The sequence below is a fragment of the Vanellus vanellus genome (genome assembly GCF_965231255.1).
Source record: "Vanellus vanellus genome assembly, chromosome: 4".
In the NCBI taxonomy this organism is placed as follows: domain Eukaryota; kingdom Metazoa; phylum Chordata; class Aves; order Charadriiformes; family Charadriidae; genus Vanellus; species Vanellus vanellus.
The window spans coordinates 83,868,722-83,885,850 of record NC_138909.1 but is presented as its reverse complement, the minus strand read 5'-3'; the positions used below and the strand labels follow the sequence as shown (position 1 = coordinate 83,885,850).

The 17,129-nt window shown below is 38.4% G+C and overlaps 1 protein-coding gene across 1 annotated transcript in view; it reads right to left on the bottom strand.

Moving 5' to 3' along the window:
- The window catches only part of GLRA3 (glycine receptor alpha 3), a gene marked incomplete at both ends in the record, with an annotated part of 92,922 nt that overhangs the window by 58,344 nt on the left and 17,449 nt on the right, over positions 1-17,129 (bottom strand). Inside the window, 2 exons of the mRNA XM_082482493.1 lie at positions 6,931-6,998; positions 13,633-13,760. Coding sequence (XP_082338619.1) covers positions 6,931-6,998; positions 13,633-13,760 — 196 coding nt within the window. The remainder of the gene's footprint in view (positions 1-6,930; positions 6,999-13,632; positions 13,761-17,129) is intronic.

Below are 17,129 nucleotides of genomic sequence, written 5' to 3'. Positions count from 1 at the left end.
GTGTTAACTCTCTGCACTGTTGTCAGTTGTCATTAGGTCTCTCCGGGAGCGTCCCTTTCGAGGCACTTTTAGCACAGGCATTATGCTACGCATATTAATACGTACTTAGTAAATATTTCTGTAAATCGGCATTAAGATCAAAGTGTTCTTCCTGACCTTTAAAACTCGGAAAACCTTGAGGAAGTTGGTCAGTCGTATTTACCAGACTACAAGGAGGTTTTTTGGGATCGCCCGCTATCTGCCCTATAGCCGAACTATTCTGTCGCCTTCGCTTCATGTACTCAGTATTTTGTCTCTGAACATTTGCAGCTGAAAATGTCGGCACTGATGTTATTCTCACCCTGTAAGACTGAAGAATCTCTTCTTTTCTGTCGTTGGTAACTGCCAACACTATATATGACAGTGCTCTTAACAATGGGGAAACCTTTTAGCACTGGGAGGCACAGTGCAAGTAGGGGCTGAGCGCAGCTCAGGCTACAAAGAGACGCTCTGTAAGGAACCTTTGAGGATGTTGTGATAAAACCTGAAATTTGAGTTCCGGTGCACCGATAAGAAAATTATTAGGTTTCCTGTAGGATAAGGTTCCTATATAATATGCATTTAACTTTACAAGACCAAGTGATCCAATTTATTTCTTAGATTTTTGAGGTTAAATAATCTTAAATAAGGTTAAATATCTTAAATAAAAAATGTCAGATGACAGTTCATGTTAATTATGGTATGTTAATTTTAAGTAATGAAATAGTAATTTTGTTCTGGACTTCCACATTTTTTTTAATCATCTCCTGCTATTATTTAAGATTTCTAAATCCTTAGGTGGAAAAAAAAAAGAATACTAGCAACACGTAAAAAATGAAAGACTGGACCAAGGTTTTCCTTATTTGTGCAAAGCAATAAGAGTTTTACTTGGCTAGAATTTCACACTCATCCTCTTTCATCTGTGAAATTCTCACACTCATCCACTCATTCACACTGTGAATATTGTCAAGACATGTACAGATTTGGTACTACCATTCCTCTCAATTACATAGAAATATTGGCAAGGCTGGACCCTAGGTGGTGCTGATAATGGAAGTTTGTTTAGGAGAGTTTTAAACTATGTGGTTTACTTTTTTCTGCCTCCTCAGAGCACACCTGACAAATTAATTCCTCTTATGATCACTTCAAATTACCTAGGTTCAACTAGAATCGCAGCTTCATAGCAAGAGGTGGCATGCCTCTTCCCCACTACGAACCATCTGATTTGTCTTTTGAGACAAAGGAGTATGAAATAACTCTAAAGAAGTTGACAGAAACGTACGAAATAAGAAAACAGAACAAAAGGACCAATCAACAGAGTTAACAAGCTGTAAGCCAAATTAAGCTACTTTATTTTGGTTTAGCAGTGGATGAGTTTAAGAGAACCCGCTTGCCCGAAAGCAGATTCCTGCTGCACACTGTAAGTTCCCGCTTCCCACCGACAAACTCCTCTTCCTTATGGAGAACTACAAAGCCCGGTAATGAAGCTGGCTCCAGGCTATTTTGCAGCCGATCTTGGCTCTTTTTAACCCATTGTTTTTCTGTAACTGTTTATTGTGTTATACATAACCGAGGCAGCAGAGGGAGCTCAAAGATTTTGCTCATCGATGAGAAAACAAGAGAACCAGAGAGGCAGGGAGCGAGAGAGACTGACAGTGCCAGGACCGACTACGAGGACAGTGAAGGACGTGGCTTGATGAACTCGGACTTCTTTAAAGCAAATAGATTATATGCGTATCCCGTTATTCAGCTGGTAGATTTAAATACCAGCGAGAATTCAAGGTAACGCTTAGTGGCCAGGTTTTATTTTGCACTTGTGGCTTACTGAGGCTCTTTTGTTTATGGTTTGGAAAAAAGTATTTATCTAGAATATCAAAATTCTTTTTGAGTCTAATAAATTGTTCTAATAAGTCGCTCCATGCATAAAGATTTAGAATAAATATTAAGACATAGGTACCTGAATTTTAAGGACTACAGTAAATAAAATTGGTAAAACAGCAACAATTGGTAAAATACTGAGTTGCCGTGAATAGACTTTCGTTCAACAACGCAGAAATTCAGTTTGTAAAATAATGCAAGATGGTTTTGATTGTAATTTTAAGATAGAAAAATTTGAATGTTTTTCAGATGTTCATCTTCAGTGTTGGGGAGAATTAAAGCTAGTAAAATACGCAGCTGAAAGTCATATCTATACAAAAAACATTTTTTCTTCTGCAAAGGAAGATTTGAGTTTCTGAGAGGTCAACAGCTGCTGACCATAAGCAAAAGTCTGGCTTGAACTGTAACAGTTAATACGTTATAAGCAGAATACCAGCACCATGAAGGCAGCATTTGTCCTAAGGTCAAGGTTGTGCTTAATTGTCCATTTTTTCAATGCAAATAATCGATAGTCAGAAAGTTATATCATAGGCATAAATGAAACATGGTGGGACAACTCACAGGACTGGAGGATTGTGATGGATAGCTATAGGCTATTTTGTAAAGACAGGAAGGGAAGAAGAGGAGGAGGAGTCGCGCTCTATCTTAAGCAGAACCTTAAATGTATAGAGGTCAACTATGATGACTGTGGAAGCCCTATTGAATGCCTCTGGGTCAATATCCAGAGGGGTCATCTGCAAGGGGGATCTTACGGTAGGCATCTGCTACTGACCTCCAAGCCAAGAAGATAAGGCCAACAAAGCAGTATTTGGGTCACTTAAGCAAGCTCCAGGTCAACAGAACCAGACTAATGTTGAAAGAACATTAGAGCAGCTCACATGTCATCCATCAAGTTCCTGGAATGCGTAGACTGCTTCCTGATACAAATGTTATATGTGCCAACAAGGAACGAGGCGCTGCTGGACTTGCTATTCACAAACCAAGAAAACCTTCTTCATAATATCTCGGTTAGTGACAGCCTTGGCTGCAGTGATCACAAGATTGTGGTGTCTGGGATCCTGCTGAAGGTTAGTACTGAGACAAAGGTTTTAGATTTTAGAAAAGCAAACTTCAGCTCACTCAGAGCTCAGTTCGGAGGGATTCCATGGGAAGCTTCCATGGAAGACAAAGGAGCCAGCAAGTGCTGTGAGTTTTTCAAGAATGTTCTCCTGCAAGCACAAAACCAGTTCATCCCCTTTAAAGGCAGGGGAAGTGAGCCGAGCAGGAAACACCCTTGGCTTAACCATGAGCTTCTGAGTCTGCTCAAAACAAAGAGAAGTGTAGCAGAGATGGAAAAGTGGACAAATACCCATCGAGAACTACAAGGGCATTGCCAGACCGTGCAGAGATGCAGTTAGAAAACCAAAAGCTCAGCTTGAATTACTATTGGCCAGAGGTGTCAAAAACTACAAGAAAGGGTTCTTCAGGTACACAAGCAACAAGCAGAAATAGAAGGAAAATGTTGGCCTGCTATTAAAAAGGAGAGGTAAATTAGTCACCAACAGTGCTGAAAAGGCAGAGGTTCTCAGCACTTTCTTTGCCTCTCTTTACCAGCACTGCTGGGCCTGAGGCCTTGGGAACAACAATCCAGATCGATGCAAACACAGACCCACCATCAGTGAAGGAAGAGTTCTTATGTGAACTATTACAGCAGCTTGACCCCTGCAAATCTATGGGCCCTGATGCTATCCACCCGAGTGGGTTAGGAGGGCTGGCTTACATCATTGTGAGGCTGCTCTCCGTAATCTTTGAGAAGTCATGGAGATTGGGGGACATCCCAGCAGACTGGAAGAAAGCTAATGTTACCCCCATCTACATGAAGGGCTTAAGGAAGGATCCAGGAAATTAAAGGCCCATCAGTCTTACTTCAGTCCCTGGGAAAGTTATGGAACAAGTCCTCCCAGGGGCTATCACAAGTCAAATGAAGCACATGATTGGGAAAAGCCAGCACGGGTTCACCAAGGGCAAATTGTGCTTGACAAGCCTGATCACCTTCTATGACAAAGTAACCTGCTCGGTTGATGGGGGACGAGCAGTGGACATTGTCTACCTGGATTTCTCCAAGCTTTCAGCATGGTTTCCCACAGTCTTCTCCTAGAGAAACTGATGTGTTACGGACTAGCCAAGTGTTCAGTGCTGTGGGTGGGAATTGGCTGACAGGCTGCACCCAGAGGGTGGTGGTCAATAGCTCTTTCTCAAACTGGCAACCTGTCACAAGTAGGGTCCCCCAGGGACTGATATTGAGCCCAAAGCTGTTTGATATCTTCATAAGTGATCTGGATGATGGCATCAAGTGTACCCTGATGAAGTTTGCTGATCACACCAAACTGAGTGGTGAAGCGGACACTTGGGAAGGGAAAGCCACCCTGCAGGAAGACCTGCATAGGCTAGAAGAGTGGGCTAACAAGAACCTTATGAAGTTAAATGAGGAAAAGTGTAAGGTCTTGCACCTGGAAAAACATAATCCAGGAGTGCAGCACAGGCTGGGAGCTACACATCTGGGAAGCAGTTCTGTGGAAAGAGACCTGAGGGTCCTCATGGACAACAAGCTCAAGATAAGTGGTATGCTGCTGCGGCAAAGCAAGCCAACAGGATGGTGTGCTGCATCAACAAGGGCATCACCAGCAGAGACAAAGAAGTCATTATCCCACTCTGCTCAGTGCTGGTGAGTGTGATTCCACACCTGGAATCCTGTGTTCAGTTTTGGTCCCCGCTATATGAGAAAGATGTAGACAGGCTGGAGAGGGTCCAGAGAAGGGCCACCAAGATGATCCAAGGCCTGGGAAGCCTGCTGTATAAGGAAAGGCTGAGAGAACTGGGTTTGTTCAGCCTTGAGAAAAGAAGGCTTCCAGGGACCTTATCACCATGTTCCAGTATTTTGAGGGTGGCTACAAGGAAGATGGAGACTCTAATTTTACAAGGACTTACAAGGATGAGGGGTAATGGGTACCAGTTACTTCAGGGGAGATTCTGATTGGATGCAAGAGGACAATTTTTCACACTGATAACAGTCAGCCCTTGGAATGATCTCCCCGGGGAAGTGGTGGATTCCCCACCACTGGGCACTTTTAACACTCAGCTGGACAGTGCTGGGCCATCTTGTCTAGACCAGGCTTGTGCCAAGAAAGGTTGCATCAGATTACCCTTGAGGTTCCTTCCAACCTGGGATTCCACAATTCTATGACTCTATGATAGGGTGAAAACCCCTGTGGTTCTGACCAGGTTTGGTATTTTCTATAACATATTGCCCTGGAGCTGTTTATTACAGACCAGGTTGTAGTCTCTCTGGACTGTTGTAATTGGCTTTCAAGGTACCCCAGGACAGAATGTAATTTCATCAGGATATAGAAGTATTGTACTAACTTACTAAGTGGTACTGAAAGGAATCAATTATAATTCTCATTTTTTTGGAGAGAAAATACACTTGAGATGTGAACTCAGGCATCCTCTGGATTCAGGACAATTTCTTTAAGCACCTTCAGTTTTCCAAATATCCTTTTTATAGTGATCTAACTGCTGGATCTTTGCACTTTACTGACCCTGTGGTCTGTCTCCTGCTTTGCACCGTTTTAACCCATACAGCCATTAAAAAGTAGCTGTGGAGCACTATTCTAATCATGTGGGCATTGCTTAATCCTCTGATTGAACCTGAATAAATCTCCTTGGATGCCATGTCAATCTGTTTGGGATTTGCAATCTGGCAAGGCACCCAAATACAAATTGAAGTGATTTTCTACCTGAAAAAAATCATCTGCCTCTCTCCGTAACATCTACCGCTACGTTCCAAGGCGAGTGAAGATCAGGCAGCTGTGAACATCACTTTGGAGACAGGGGGCATAAATATTTGGCTTTACGTTATTGATTTCCTAACTATAGGTCCTTGGCTACGTTCGAAGGTCTCATTTTTGCTCTTACTGGTAATTCAGAAGGATGGCTTTTACTTAGTATTATTCCTTTATCTTCTTTTTTTTTCTTGCTATACCAATTATTTTTGTTCTGTGTTCTGTCATTCCAAGTACGTACCCCGACCCCTGAAACTGTTGGGATTTCAAAGTATTTACTAAATTTGGATCTTACAAACTCCCACAGATCGTCTTTCATCTCTCTATATTTTAACCTTGTCTGTCCCCAAATTACTATGTAACTGTTTTCAAAGGTGTTTATTTGCCTTTCTTCAAAATATGTGAGGCACTTGTACGCAGCAAGAATGTCTAGATCTCCTCTCCCACCAAATTTTAATAGGTAAATCTATGCTCCAAGTTATTAGCACATATGTTTCACCTGTTAAATAAGATTATCCAAGTTATTTTTATTGGCTCATGGTTCAATATTTAGTTTTACCTAAATTTGCCGAAATTTAGTTTTGACCTCCCTTTCTCCCTACTTCCTTAAAATCTTCAGTCTTTTTGGAGTCTTCTTTAATAGAAATATTATAAGTGTATGTACAAAAAGTGTGCAATCCGCTTATATTTAACCCACTCTTAGAATTCATAATGAAATTTTATATGCTAGATCATTGTTTTAGTTATTCTATTGTCTCTGTGCAATAGCTCTGTGGAAGACAGACTTTTAAATAAACCATACGTCCCCATATGACCTGTATGACCTGTCTATAATGAAATTATAAAGTATTATTAACGAAGCAACATAGGGAATTGACATTTTTGAGGTTGGAAAGGTGGAACACAGCAGCAACTAATATCCATCTAGTAGAAAATAATGAGTTCACTACATCTGTCAAATAAAACCTATGGAAAAATGAAAAAAACAACCCAACCCTTTGCTTTACTTTAACTTGTGTGTTTGATGGTATGATGATGGATTTTCTGTTAGAAAAAAATCAATTGACAAATGAAATGTTCACACTGTCTCTTCTCAGAAGCGGATTTCCTTCTTCATTTACTTCCAGGTGAAGAGAAGCCCTAGCTACCTTTGGAGCTCCAGGAATACATTTAACTTTAAAGTTTAAACGTTGTTTGAGGTAAAATATCTTACCATGGTTGTCTCTGCAATTGATCCAAAGCTGTTTATAAATATGTTGCATGTGACATTAACTGGAGGGCCTGCAAAAGAGAAAACACACCAGTTCCTGTTCCAGAATCAGTGCTTATTGAGTGACTGTAAAATATAAAACATTAGAAACAATGTTTCTTGACTTAGGAGGAAATAATGCTACATTCTCAATGTATTTAATGCAAAATTAAATCGAATCGTTTCTAGTAATTTTCCTTTTGATTTTTCTCAAAGGTACGCTACTTGACTGGCTAGTTCTAGCAATTGAAAAAAAAGAGAGAAAGTTAATTATAAACTTGCACAGATGGTTCCATGCAAAAAAATCATCATCCTACTTGAAATACATAGAAAAAAATATTTTTTATGTGCATTTCGGTGAGTATGCCCCTTCTTACAGCAATTAGGGGAAAAAGTGACCTTTTTCACTCAAGGCAGCTGCTACCTTTAATGTTATCTGTCATCAATGGTAACAGAAATACATTATTGCTGCTCTTATCTCTACTGCTTACAGGAACAAATGCGGATAAGAAAGAATGACTTAGATTCTATTCTCATTTCTCTTAAATCCACAAAATGGTTAAGAATCCATTTAAACTGAACTTTCTGTTACCATGGGTCTTCAGTTAACTGTTGTTCTGCCTTATCTTGCATTTGTGAAGCATCAGTAGTGGCAGAGGAGTCATTATGATAACAGAACAATGAATCGTCTCTTCATGGAAAAGGTTTTAAATTATTTCTCTGAAAGCCTCTGTAAAAGCGGCAGGATGGTAGAGCATGTTAATTTCCCCATTATTTCTTATCAATTTCAGCCTGTGTACAGCAGAAACGAGGTTTTTCCACTACAAGGTTTTTCTGTCACCCTCCCGCACCTCGATATTCTTATATCAATAATCCCGTTCAGCATTGGAGAACCTGGTTTCTTTTTGCAGGTGTAAGCAGTCGCTAATAATAAAGCTCTAGATCTGGAATTTGAGGACTGGTCTTACTTATGTAATATTTCTTTTTTAGGGTCGCTGAAGCGACAAGCTGCTCTGCCACTGCTGGTGGTTTACAACTGGCAAAATTTAATGTGACCAATGAACTTGATATTAAAAACTTGAAGAGTCAGAACGTCCGTAAAAAATTCTGCCGACAGGAGACAACTTGGAGCATCCAGCTTTCTTTCCTCAAGGCAAGACTTGTTTTGAAGTACTGTATGGCAATTGCAACAAAACATCACTACGTGTGCTTCAGTCATTGTAATACACAGGACTACACCTGTGGAGTGGAATTCTCAGGTAAGGAGGTATCACTCTGTACTCACTTTGACACCATTTTCACTTTGATACTCGGTTAATTATTTAAAGCTGTTAAGCGTACCCAATACCTCGTAGAATTCAGTAAAAACTTGACATTGACAACTCCTGAGAAGGGTCAAGGGAAAAAGAAAATGCCAGGGAGACGAACAAAGGCAGCGTCAGGGAGAAAATTATACTTCCTGGCTATGTTAGATAATACATTTGCAAGGCAGCTTTCCTTTCGAACACTTTCGTGTTGTAATACCTGTCACCATTTCAAATTTGTTATGATATTATCTTGTTTAAAATAGTACTGTGCTTTAAAGTATAAGTTGGCTGTATCAACAAACATAGTTGTTTTGATAAAGAAAAAGCCCTAAATCACTATAACGCTGATGCTGAATTTCAAAAGCAGCATTAGAAAAATAGTTCAGTTAGTTAAAGAGAGCATAAAAAGAGAAGCTAAAAGCAGCTTGCCAGTGGTTTAAACATTGCTTCAAGAGAGTAAACATTACTGCTGAGAGTAAAAATGAACTTCCCAAAACATGGCCAAAAAGAAGCATAAATGAAGCTGTTAAAACTGGAAGTTGTATTCAACCACAGGAACTTGGGCAAGTTGAACATAAAGATGGGGGGGGAAATAGAGCTGGAACTCACTAGAGACAGAAAAGCGAACAATGATAACTATCTGGAAGGCATTAAAAATAGACTCCTGCCAAGATCTGGAAGGTGAAGTCAAGAGAAGATGATTAAGATATAAAAGTATCCATGAAAGTGAAGAAGGTCAGAGCAGAAAAACGAAATGAAGTCTTTGTAGCAGCATTTGTCTCCGATTGCTCGCTGTGTCAAACACCGGAGCCATTCTGATGGAAGATTTGTACGACGACTATAGGAGACGTTTCAGCCTAAGTGAACAGGAACAAACTGACAGGCTGAGGTGATATCAAGCCAGACGTCGTAAAAATCTTCGCAAAATTATGGGAATATGAATCCCTGTGAGTCAGCTATCAACTGTGTCAGGTTTTTTTTTATCAGTGTAAATGTGTACCATGTCCAGCAAGTATAACTTCAATTAAAAAAGAAAAACAGACTCCAAGTACGATGGTAGACGACGTTGACAATGAACTTTGTCCCCGTTAGCCTTACCTCTGTACCACCAAAACTGGTAGAAATTATGAGAAATGTTATGATTAAGAGATATGGATTAATATTATTTTTGCTGAAATAACATCTCTCAGATCCACTGAAGCTCTCTGAAAGAGCTGATGAGCATGTGGACAAAGGCAATCTCATTAACTTAAGTAAATACTAATTTTAATTGTAATATCTAATTAAATTAATTTAAATAGTTTATTTGGAGTTTAAAAAACTTTTCAACATGATCTTTCATCAAAAACTTTTTAAGGATGTTAGTTTTGATGAAGGGAGAGAGAGTCCTCTTATAGGTCTTTTGCTTTAAAGTTATTTAATGTTAGGAATAAATAGCCATTTTTCAAAGTGCGAGGTGAATGCTGGTGAGTTCCCCCATGGATCTGCACTGAATCTTTGTAGTTCAATATTAGTGACATAGAAAAGAAGATATAGCAATATAATTTTCCTTCCGGGATAAGATTTTTCAGTGTGGTTGTGTATAAAGCTGACGGCAGGAAGGTGCAGAACAAATCACAAAACACTGAGCTATCAATCCATAAAATGTTTGATGAAATTCAGTGTCAGTCAAGTGCCAAATAATCTTTACAATGCATTCTTACTGTTGGGCTCCAAATAAATTATTTCCACGCAGGAAGGAGAGGCTAGATTAATTATGGATGGTTCTCTAGAAGCATGCTCTGTAATCGACCAAGAAAGAAGAATGCAAAGAAATACATGAAAAAAAATGGACTATCATACAAGTAGATCATGACCTTCTGTCTTGAGTAGTTAAAGATTTCTTCTCTGTCCGCCTCAAAAGGATATATTAGGGAGAAAAAAGATGTCAAGAAGTCAAACAAATTCTGCAAAATGCTGCTGCACAAAAATAGCTTAAGTAGAACTGGACTCTTCACACTGGAAAAGGGATATGGGAGGGAGCGATAGATAAGTGCACAAATCTGTAAAGATCAAAAGGAATGAATCTTTTTCCTCCATTTCTCAATATGTCGCATGGCAATAAAGTCAGTAAAATATTCACCAAATTCAAAGCAAACAAAAAATGGTACTTTTCACTATTCCAAAACACGAAGATTTTATTGCCATGAAAGGCCAAAAGTATAAAGAGCTTCCAGAAATAATCTGAATATTTATATAAATTAATTTTTTTCAGTGAAATCCTGGCTTAAGAAGTTCCTAAACTAATGATTGCTGAATTAGGTTGGGCAATACCAGGGCAGAGAACGCTTTATACTTTCCTATGTAAATCCCAAATTTCCATCTTAGTAGATTGCTATCAGTGATGCAATCTGGGCTGTATAGATTTAAAAATATAACACCTCTTCTGTGTCAGGTTAATTCTGAGCATCTTGAGGCCATGACAATTTTTACATGTGGATTACATAATTGTGTCCAAAATGGCAAAACAGTGAAGTATTTCCTTTTTGTTTGTGAGAATAGATATAGTCTGGGATGTGGAACAGCTGAGTAAGAGAAACACCTCGCTATAGGTTTGATGTACTGCAAATAAGAATATTTTGCAACCGGAATAAAGATTTTACAAGAGTCCTAATTTTCTGATTTATTCCATGGCTAAATAAATACCGACAGTCTTCTCTATTATTTCTGTTGAACAAGGACACATATGCAGAATTCCTTATCCAAAAGCAGAACAGTCATACAAAATATATTAATTTTGTGTTATTGACCAAGATTAATTACGACTAAAAGATGGTAGTTAGAAATCTTGTCTACATAGGAATTTTATTGAAAGAATGAATGATTTAAAAAGATGGTCTGAGTTGTCTTATTAGTACTCATTCTGTTTCTTTAAAACTGTTGCCAGCTTAAAAACTTTAAAAGGCATTAAGCCCCAGCACTTGTTCTAGGACTAATAAAGTTAGCCAGGAAGTGGCAAAGTCACTTAAGGAGATACTTATTCTTAGTGATAGATCTGAATCGTTCTGGGCAGATTTGTTCAAACAGCATAGCTGTCTGGAAGATTTAGAATGTGCACTTTGTGAAAAAGAACAATGTCAAATTAAGTTTTGTCTCTTTAAATTTCAATAGTTACAAAACAAACCTCTAAGTCTTTTGAATTACACTTTCAAGAAGTCCTGTATTGAATTCATAATCTCTGAACCATCTGCCTGTTCTTCACTGTAGCCCCGTCAGAAGATTGTGATTGCATGGTGTCCATGACAAGCTCCAAAATCCAATCCCCAAATCAACCACTAAGCTGTAAACTCCTCATTTTTAACCACTTGTTTGCAGGACTTCAGGAGACCCAAAGAAGAAAGGAGAAAAACTGCAGTGCTTACACTTTGCCTGAGGTCTTCTTTTGCCCAGCGCAGCTTTACCTTAAGTTGAACCTGCAGTTCGCGTGCTAGAGAGTATGCTGCGGCAAGAAGTCAAGGTAACTTTAATAAGCAAAAATAATTTAAGAGCTACCATTCGCATAAGAAATAATTTTGGAAATACAGGGTGTTGCATTACTCTGCAAATATCGTTTGATGCATTAACCCTTCAGGAAGCCAGGCACTGGGATGTTCCTCAAAGTAATTCTGGCAAGGAAAGTCCAAGGGACTTGCTCTGTATGGTCATCAGGGATATCCATCACTGTTGTAAATCTTTTAGAAATGCGTTTGGATTTCCGGTGCACGTTTATAATTTTCTGAGAAACACCAGCACCGCGAACTTATTAAAAGCAAAGCATTTCCAGCTGCAGTAAATCCTGGGTAATAAGTTTATATATACCCCACCAACTGTTTATGACTTACTGATGAGGAAGTAATTTGGCAAACTACTTACTTGGTCCTTATGAATCAGCCTGAGCAAATTCTGGCAAAACCAGCAAATAGCAATGGCTTTAGGATCGTAACCGCTTAAGTTTCTGGAACTTGGAGATGTCAAAAAATTATAAAATTTAGTGCTGAAAAAGAATTAAGATGGAAAGGCAGTGACAGATGACTTAGAAGATGAAGGCCTGTCTGCTTGAAGGAAAATTTATGTGGCAAACATGGAGTAAAATCCACCTTACAATGAAATGTTAGAGCCAAGACAATCTCTTGGACTCAAGAAGATAGGCATAGGAGGAGGCGGCTAAGGCAAAGTAAGAATAATGTCGCTTTTAATCACAATAGGTTTATTCTTTAAAAAAAATATTTATATTCTGGAGACTTTAAAGACTGATAACTTGATCTAAAGACTCAGAAGCAGAGTTAAATATAGTTCCACTATATTATTGGAACCCTTTGCATTCAAAAAAAAAGGATATTTAAGTTTACCTAAGCTTCCCAGACTGCAAAAGTTAGAATGGGTGCTATTTGTCTGTACAATAGTTTGTATATTTGTATAATAATGTAGTTTATATAATACTTCATTAATTTCTCTACTTTATCATGCCCAAGTCTGGATAATACGGTTTGCGCTGAGACCCTCAGAAGACATAATCATTGCATTTGCAAACTTTGGGCTTGCAATCTTCTTTGAATCTCCTTTGTCTTGTCTGAGTCTCTTTTGTGATAAGTGCACAAAAGGCACACTCCAAGAGACAATTCCCGGCACTGAGAACCTGCGGTTTCAGTGGAGAACTGAGAGCAGGGAAAGGAACTAGAGGAAAGATGGTCCTTTTTGCCACTTCAAAGCACAAGTGGGGCACAGGAGTGAGGAATCTGATTTGGTAGCTAAGATAAGCTCTCTTGAGTTTGTCTCTGATCCTTAACATGCTCTTCCTTAGAGTCAGGATTAGACAGGTATGAGGATTTGGACTCTTTCATAGAACTTGTTTTCTGGAGTGCTTCAGGCTATGGTAGTCCCAGGTGGGAATCTGAATCCATTAACGAGCATTTCGGAAAAGAAAAAAAAAAAAAAAACAACACAACAAAAAACCCCCAACCAACCCCTATTAGACAATTCAAATCTAGAACTTGTTTTCTGGATTGCTTCAGGCTATGGTAGTCCCAGGTGGGAATTTAAATCCATTAACGAGCATTTCAGAAAAGAAAAAAAAAAAACAACACAACAAAAACCCCCCAACCAACCCCTGTTAGACAATTCAAATCTAGTGGCAAGCTATATCTTCTAAAGGTCTGCCTTTGGGCAGCTGTGACAGTGAGAGGAGTGGAGCTACTGAAACAGTCTGTCATGGCAAAGAAAGGCAAAAGAAGGCACTTCCTTTTGTTCAGTAAGTATACTGCTTCGTTTTCATGTTTGTTCCAGAAACTGCATTTGTTTGAGAAGAAATATTGAAGTACTGAAAGTTTAGGTTTGAAATTACCTTTGAAGTTTGGTCTGATCCTTGCATCGTAGCCTGACATCCTACCCATTAGCTTATCCAGGAAATCAGATGGCGACATTGGCATGCTACGAGATCTTGCGCTGTCTGTCTCCTTTGTGGCTACCAAGCTAACAGCAAGGAAAAACAGACGCAGAAAAAAAACCCAAACAAACACAGAAAACAAACAAGCAAACAAACAAACAAACAAACAAACAAAAACCAGAAAAAAAATTTTGTTAGAGATTTTGTTAGGGAAACTTTAATTTTACACAGTGAATCACTTAGTTCATTCTTGTATGAACAGGGCAATAGGAAAGCTGAGATTACCTTTCAAGCCAGTTTATGCTTCAAAAATAATAGCAAAGACATAGAAACAGTAAGTTCTCTTTATATCTGTTATTTCATGTGCAGATTTTATTTTGCTAAGCTGCCTAGTCATAGATTGCTGTTACCTCTTCCTCAGGGATTCTGGAGATGTATGACGCTTCCAGTCAACAGTAATCAACCCATTATCACAGAGGTAAATAATGTCATTTGCACGAATAGCTGGAATGTGAAATGTCATAATTTGGACTCTACTCTAAAATTGGTCTGTTTAACTGGGTGTGGTGTAATAGATGCCTGGATCAGAAAAAAAAAAAAAAAAGTAGGCTCTTTCAGAATAGTACTACTAATTTTTGTTCACCCGATGTTTTATGGTGATATTTAAACGCAATGCAACATATCAAACCATGTCTTGGCAAATTGTATTCTTTAACATTGTCTTAGAGGTTTGTTTTCTGTTAAAACAAAAGTGACTGCTGTGGTGGTAAAAAAACCCCACAACTTACTGAAGGAACTATCTTAGGGCAAAATTTTCATCCGAGCGCCGCATGGCAAATGTCATCTCCTATAGCCTCTTCTCCATAGCTGTGCAGAACTCCCACTGACATTCTAAAGCGTGCTCTGCCCATGCCAAGGGAGAAGAGTATCGGCACCGCGATCAGCCGTGTGGGCCTGGAGAAAAGGTCTTTATTGTTGTGGAACTCTTACTCCAGTGCTGGCCAACACATTGAAAAAACAACACAGTAAATATATATATCACTAAAATTGCGAGTAATACTGTGACACACAGTGCAGCTAAAACCATCGCGGCTTTTGCAGTCTCAAAAAAGATAAAGAGCTTTTCCAGTCTGTGCTGACTTCTAGTCACAAATCCATTGTAGGATGTGAACCTCTTTTATTGGCTCACTTCGTCTCCTGTCAATGCCAATTCACTCTTTCAGAAGCGCTTAAACATGCCTTTGTGTAGAAGTAAACACAAGGAATCATGTAAAACCCTTTAGAATTTTCTAACTCATAAAAAACCTCTGCTGAACCTTGCTCCTTAACGGTGACTGGAGTTCCGAAATGGAAACATTCCAGGCAGGTATGTGTGTCTGCAGATGCCACATTAAGTGCAGACTGGGAATGTCATCTTTTTGCCACCCAAGACTGTGTTACTCAGGACATGAAAAGTTACAGTTTTATGGCAACTTCCATTTAGAAGGTCTACTAAAAAATCTGCCTTCAAATTTGAAATTTGAATTTAATGTTTTAAATCAAAAACTCTTTCATATTACGTCTTGAGTGTTACAAATTTGAACACACACAGTATGAACATAGAAAGCTCTAGAATGCTGTGGTTTACTCATATTTTTATTAAACCAGGCAATCAAGTCTTTTGATTGAAATATTAACTGAAATCAGTGTTAAAATTTAATCCTTCTGTTTATTTGTTTATTTAATGTTTATTCCATTCTATGTGTCAGTTGATTTGCATATTTCTAGATTGTTCATACATTTCTAAATTGTTGGATATTTCTAAATTGTTCTGAATATTTTAATATCTCTTTCAGTATTATCTTTCAGTAAAAATGTTTCTTTGGTCTCCCTCAGTAGCTACCCTAGTTCTTTATTTCTTCCTGTAGCTGCAGCAAGTATTTCCCTTGCTGAGAAAGTAAGTACTTAACATACTCTTTTTCTACTTCAATTTGAAATTATCCTGTTGGCCTCTGACATAATTTTCATTATTAATCATTCTGCGTATAGCTGATTCATCACATTGTTGCAACTCAAAGACATTTATATTTCTACAAAATGTCGTATGTGGTCATAAAGCAAATAAAATATGAGAGTCCCATTACACTTTGGTGAGTTTTATCTATTTGCAAGGCAGGAGAATCAAATTCCTGTGTATATGCATATATGTATAACGCTTAGATTTCTTATACTCTTCTGTAAGAAAGTTACATTTCTATTCTATAGGGTATATAGAATTCCTACACTACATGAAATGTATATCCCATATTTTTATTCTGGTTATAAATAAATTCTCCAGAACACAAGTGTAGAAAGGTCCATTGTTAGCTTCAATATCCATCCCTTCCTCTGAATGAAGAATTTGTTTATTTTTCCTTTTTTTTTTTCCCTTCTCCGAACTTTTCCTACTTGGAGTTGTTGCTTTTAAAGGCTGCCATGGAATAGAGTACTTTGAAATGAAGGTAACTAATGCTGAACAGGAAAAATAGAAATGGCTGTGATTGTGGATTTTCTCAGAGTGCCATTTACCTTTTTGTACCATAACATGATTAATATTTGCTTTCATTAGTCATTAAAAGTCTCAGATTATCTTGGATAATTTTATTGCCTGCTTCTGGAAACAATATATTCAGCATAATTAATGCATTTTGTATAAGCAAGTTTTATTTTAGAAATCAGCTGTAATTTCTAATGAAATGCTTCTTCAAGGAATGTTCTGCCTTTTTCTCAGCTGGGTGCGTTACTGAGTAAAAGCTGATTGAGCAGCGCAGGATCATGCCCTTTCGAATTGCTTTTAATGGAAAACATATATGTCAAGAATACCGTTGGACAGATAATAATGACATCTATCCACACAGACTTGTGGAATAGTCTTTGAGTTAAAAAGGAGCAAGACTTGGTAATATAGTAAAACCTGAGTAAGGCAGTGGGTTTTAGGAAGGCCCACCTGGCAGTGTTCTGTTCACAAATTAACAGAAAAAATTAATTCTTCATGGTAAGGATTCTTCAGTTTTATTGTACATTCCCTCTGAACCGCTGGGCGGTTAGAGAAAGTTACGCTGCTTTCATGAAGTATGAATTTAGCTCCTTTTAGTGTCCTTGCACATAGCCTCCTCCTTGACACACAACTTTTGCGTAAGTCCAGGAGTGGCTTTGTGGACTTCTAGAGGGAACTTACTCTGACCTGTTGCAATTTTTAAAATAATTTGTGCGTGCATTTTCTAACAGGCAGAATTACAAGAATTTACTATCAGCAAAACTTTTACACAGTGGTGCGTTCAGAAGTAAGCTGCAGTAGACTTGTGGTTAGCATAAAGTCATTGTGCGACTTTAAATTACCGAGAAGGAAAGCTGTACGGTTTTGTTCACGGGCTGAGGCAACCAAAGCTTCCCGCTGCTGAAGTCTTTTATTGGAGAGAGATTATAACCTCCCCGTC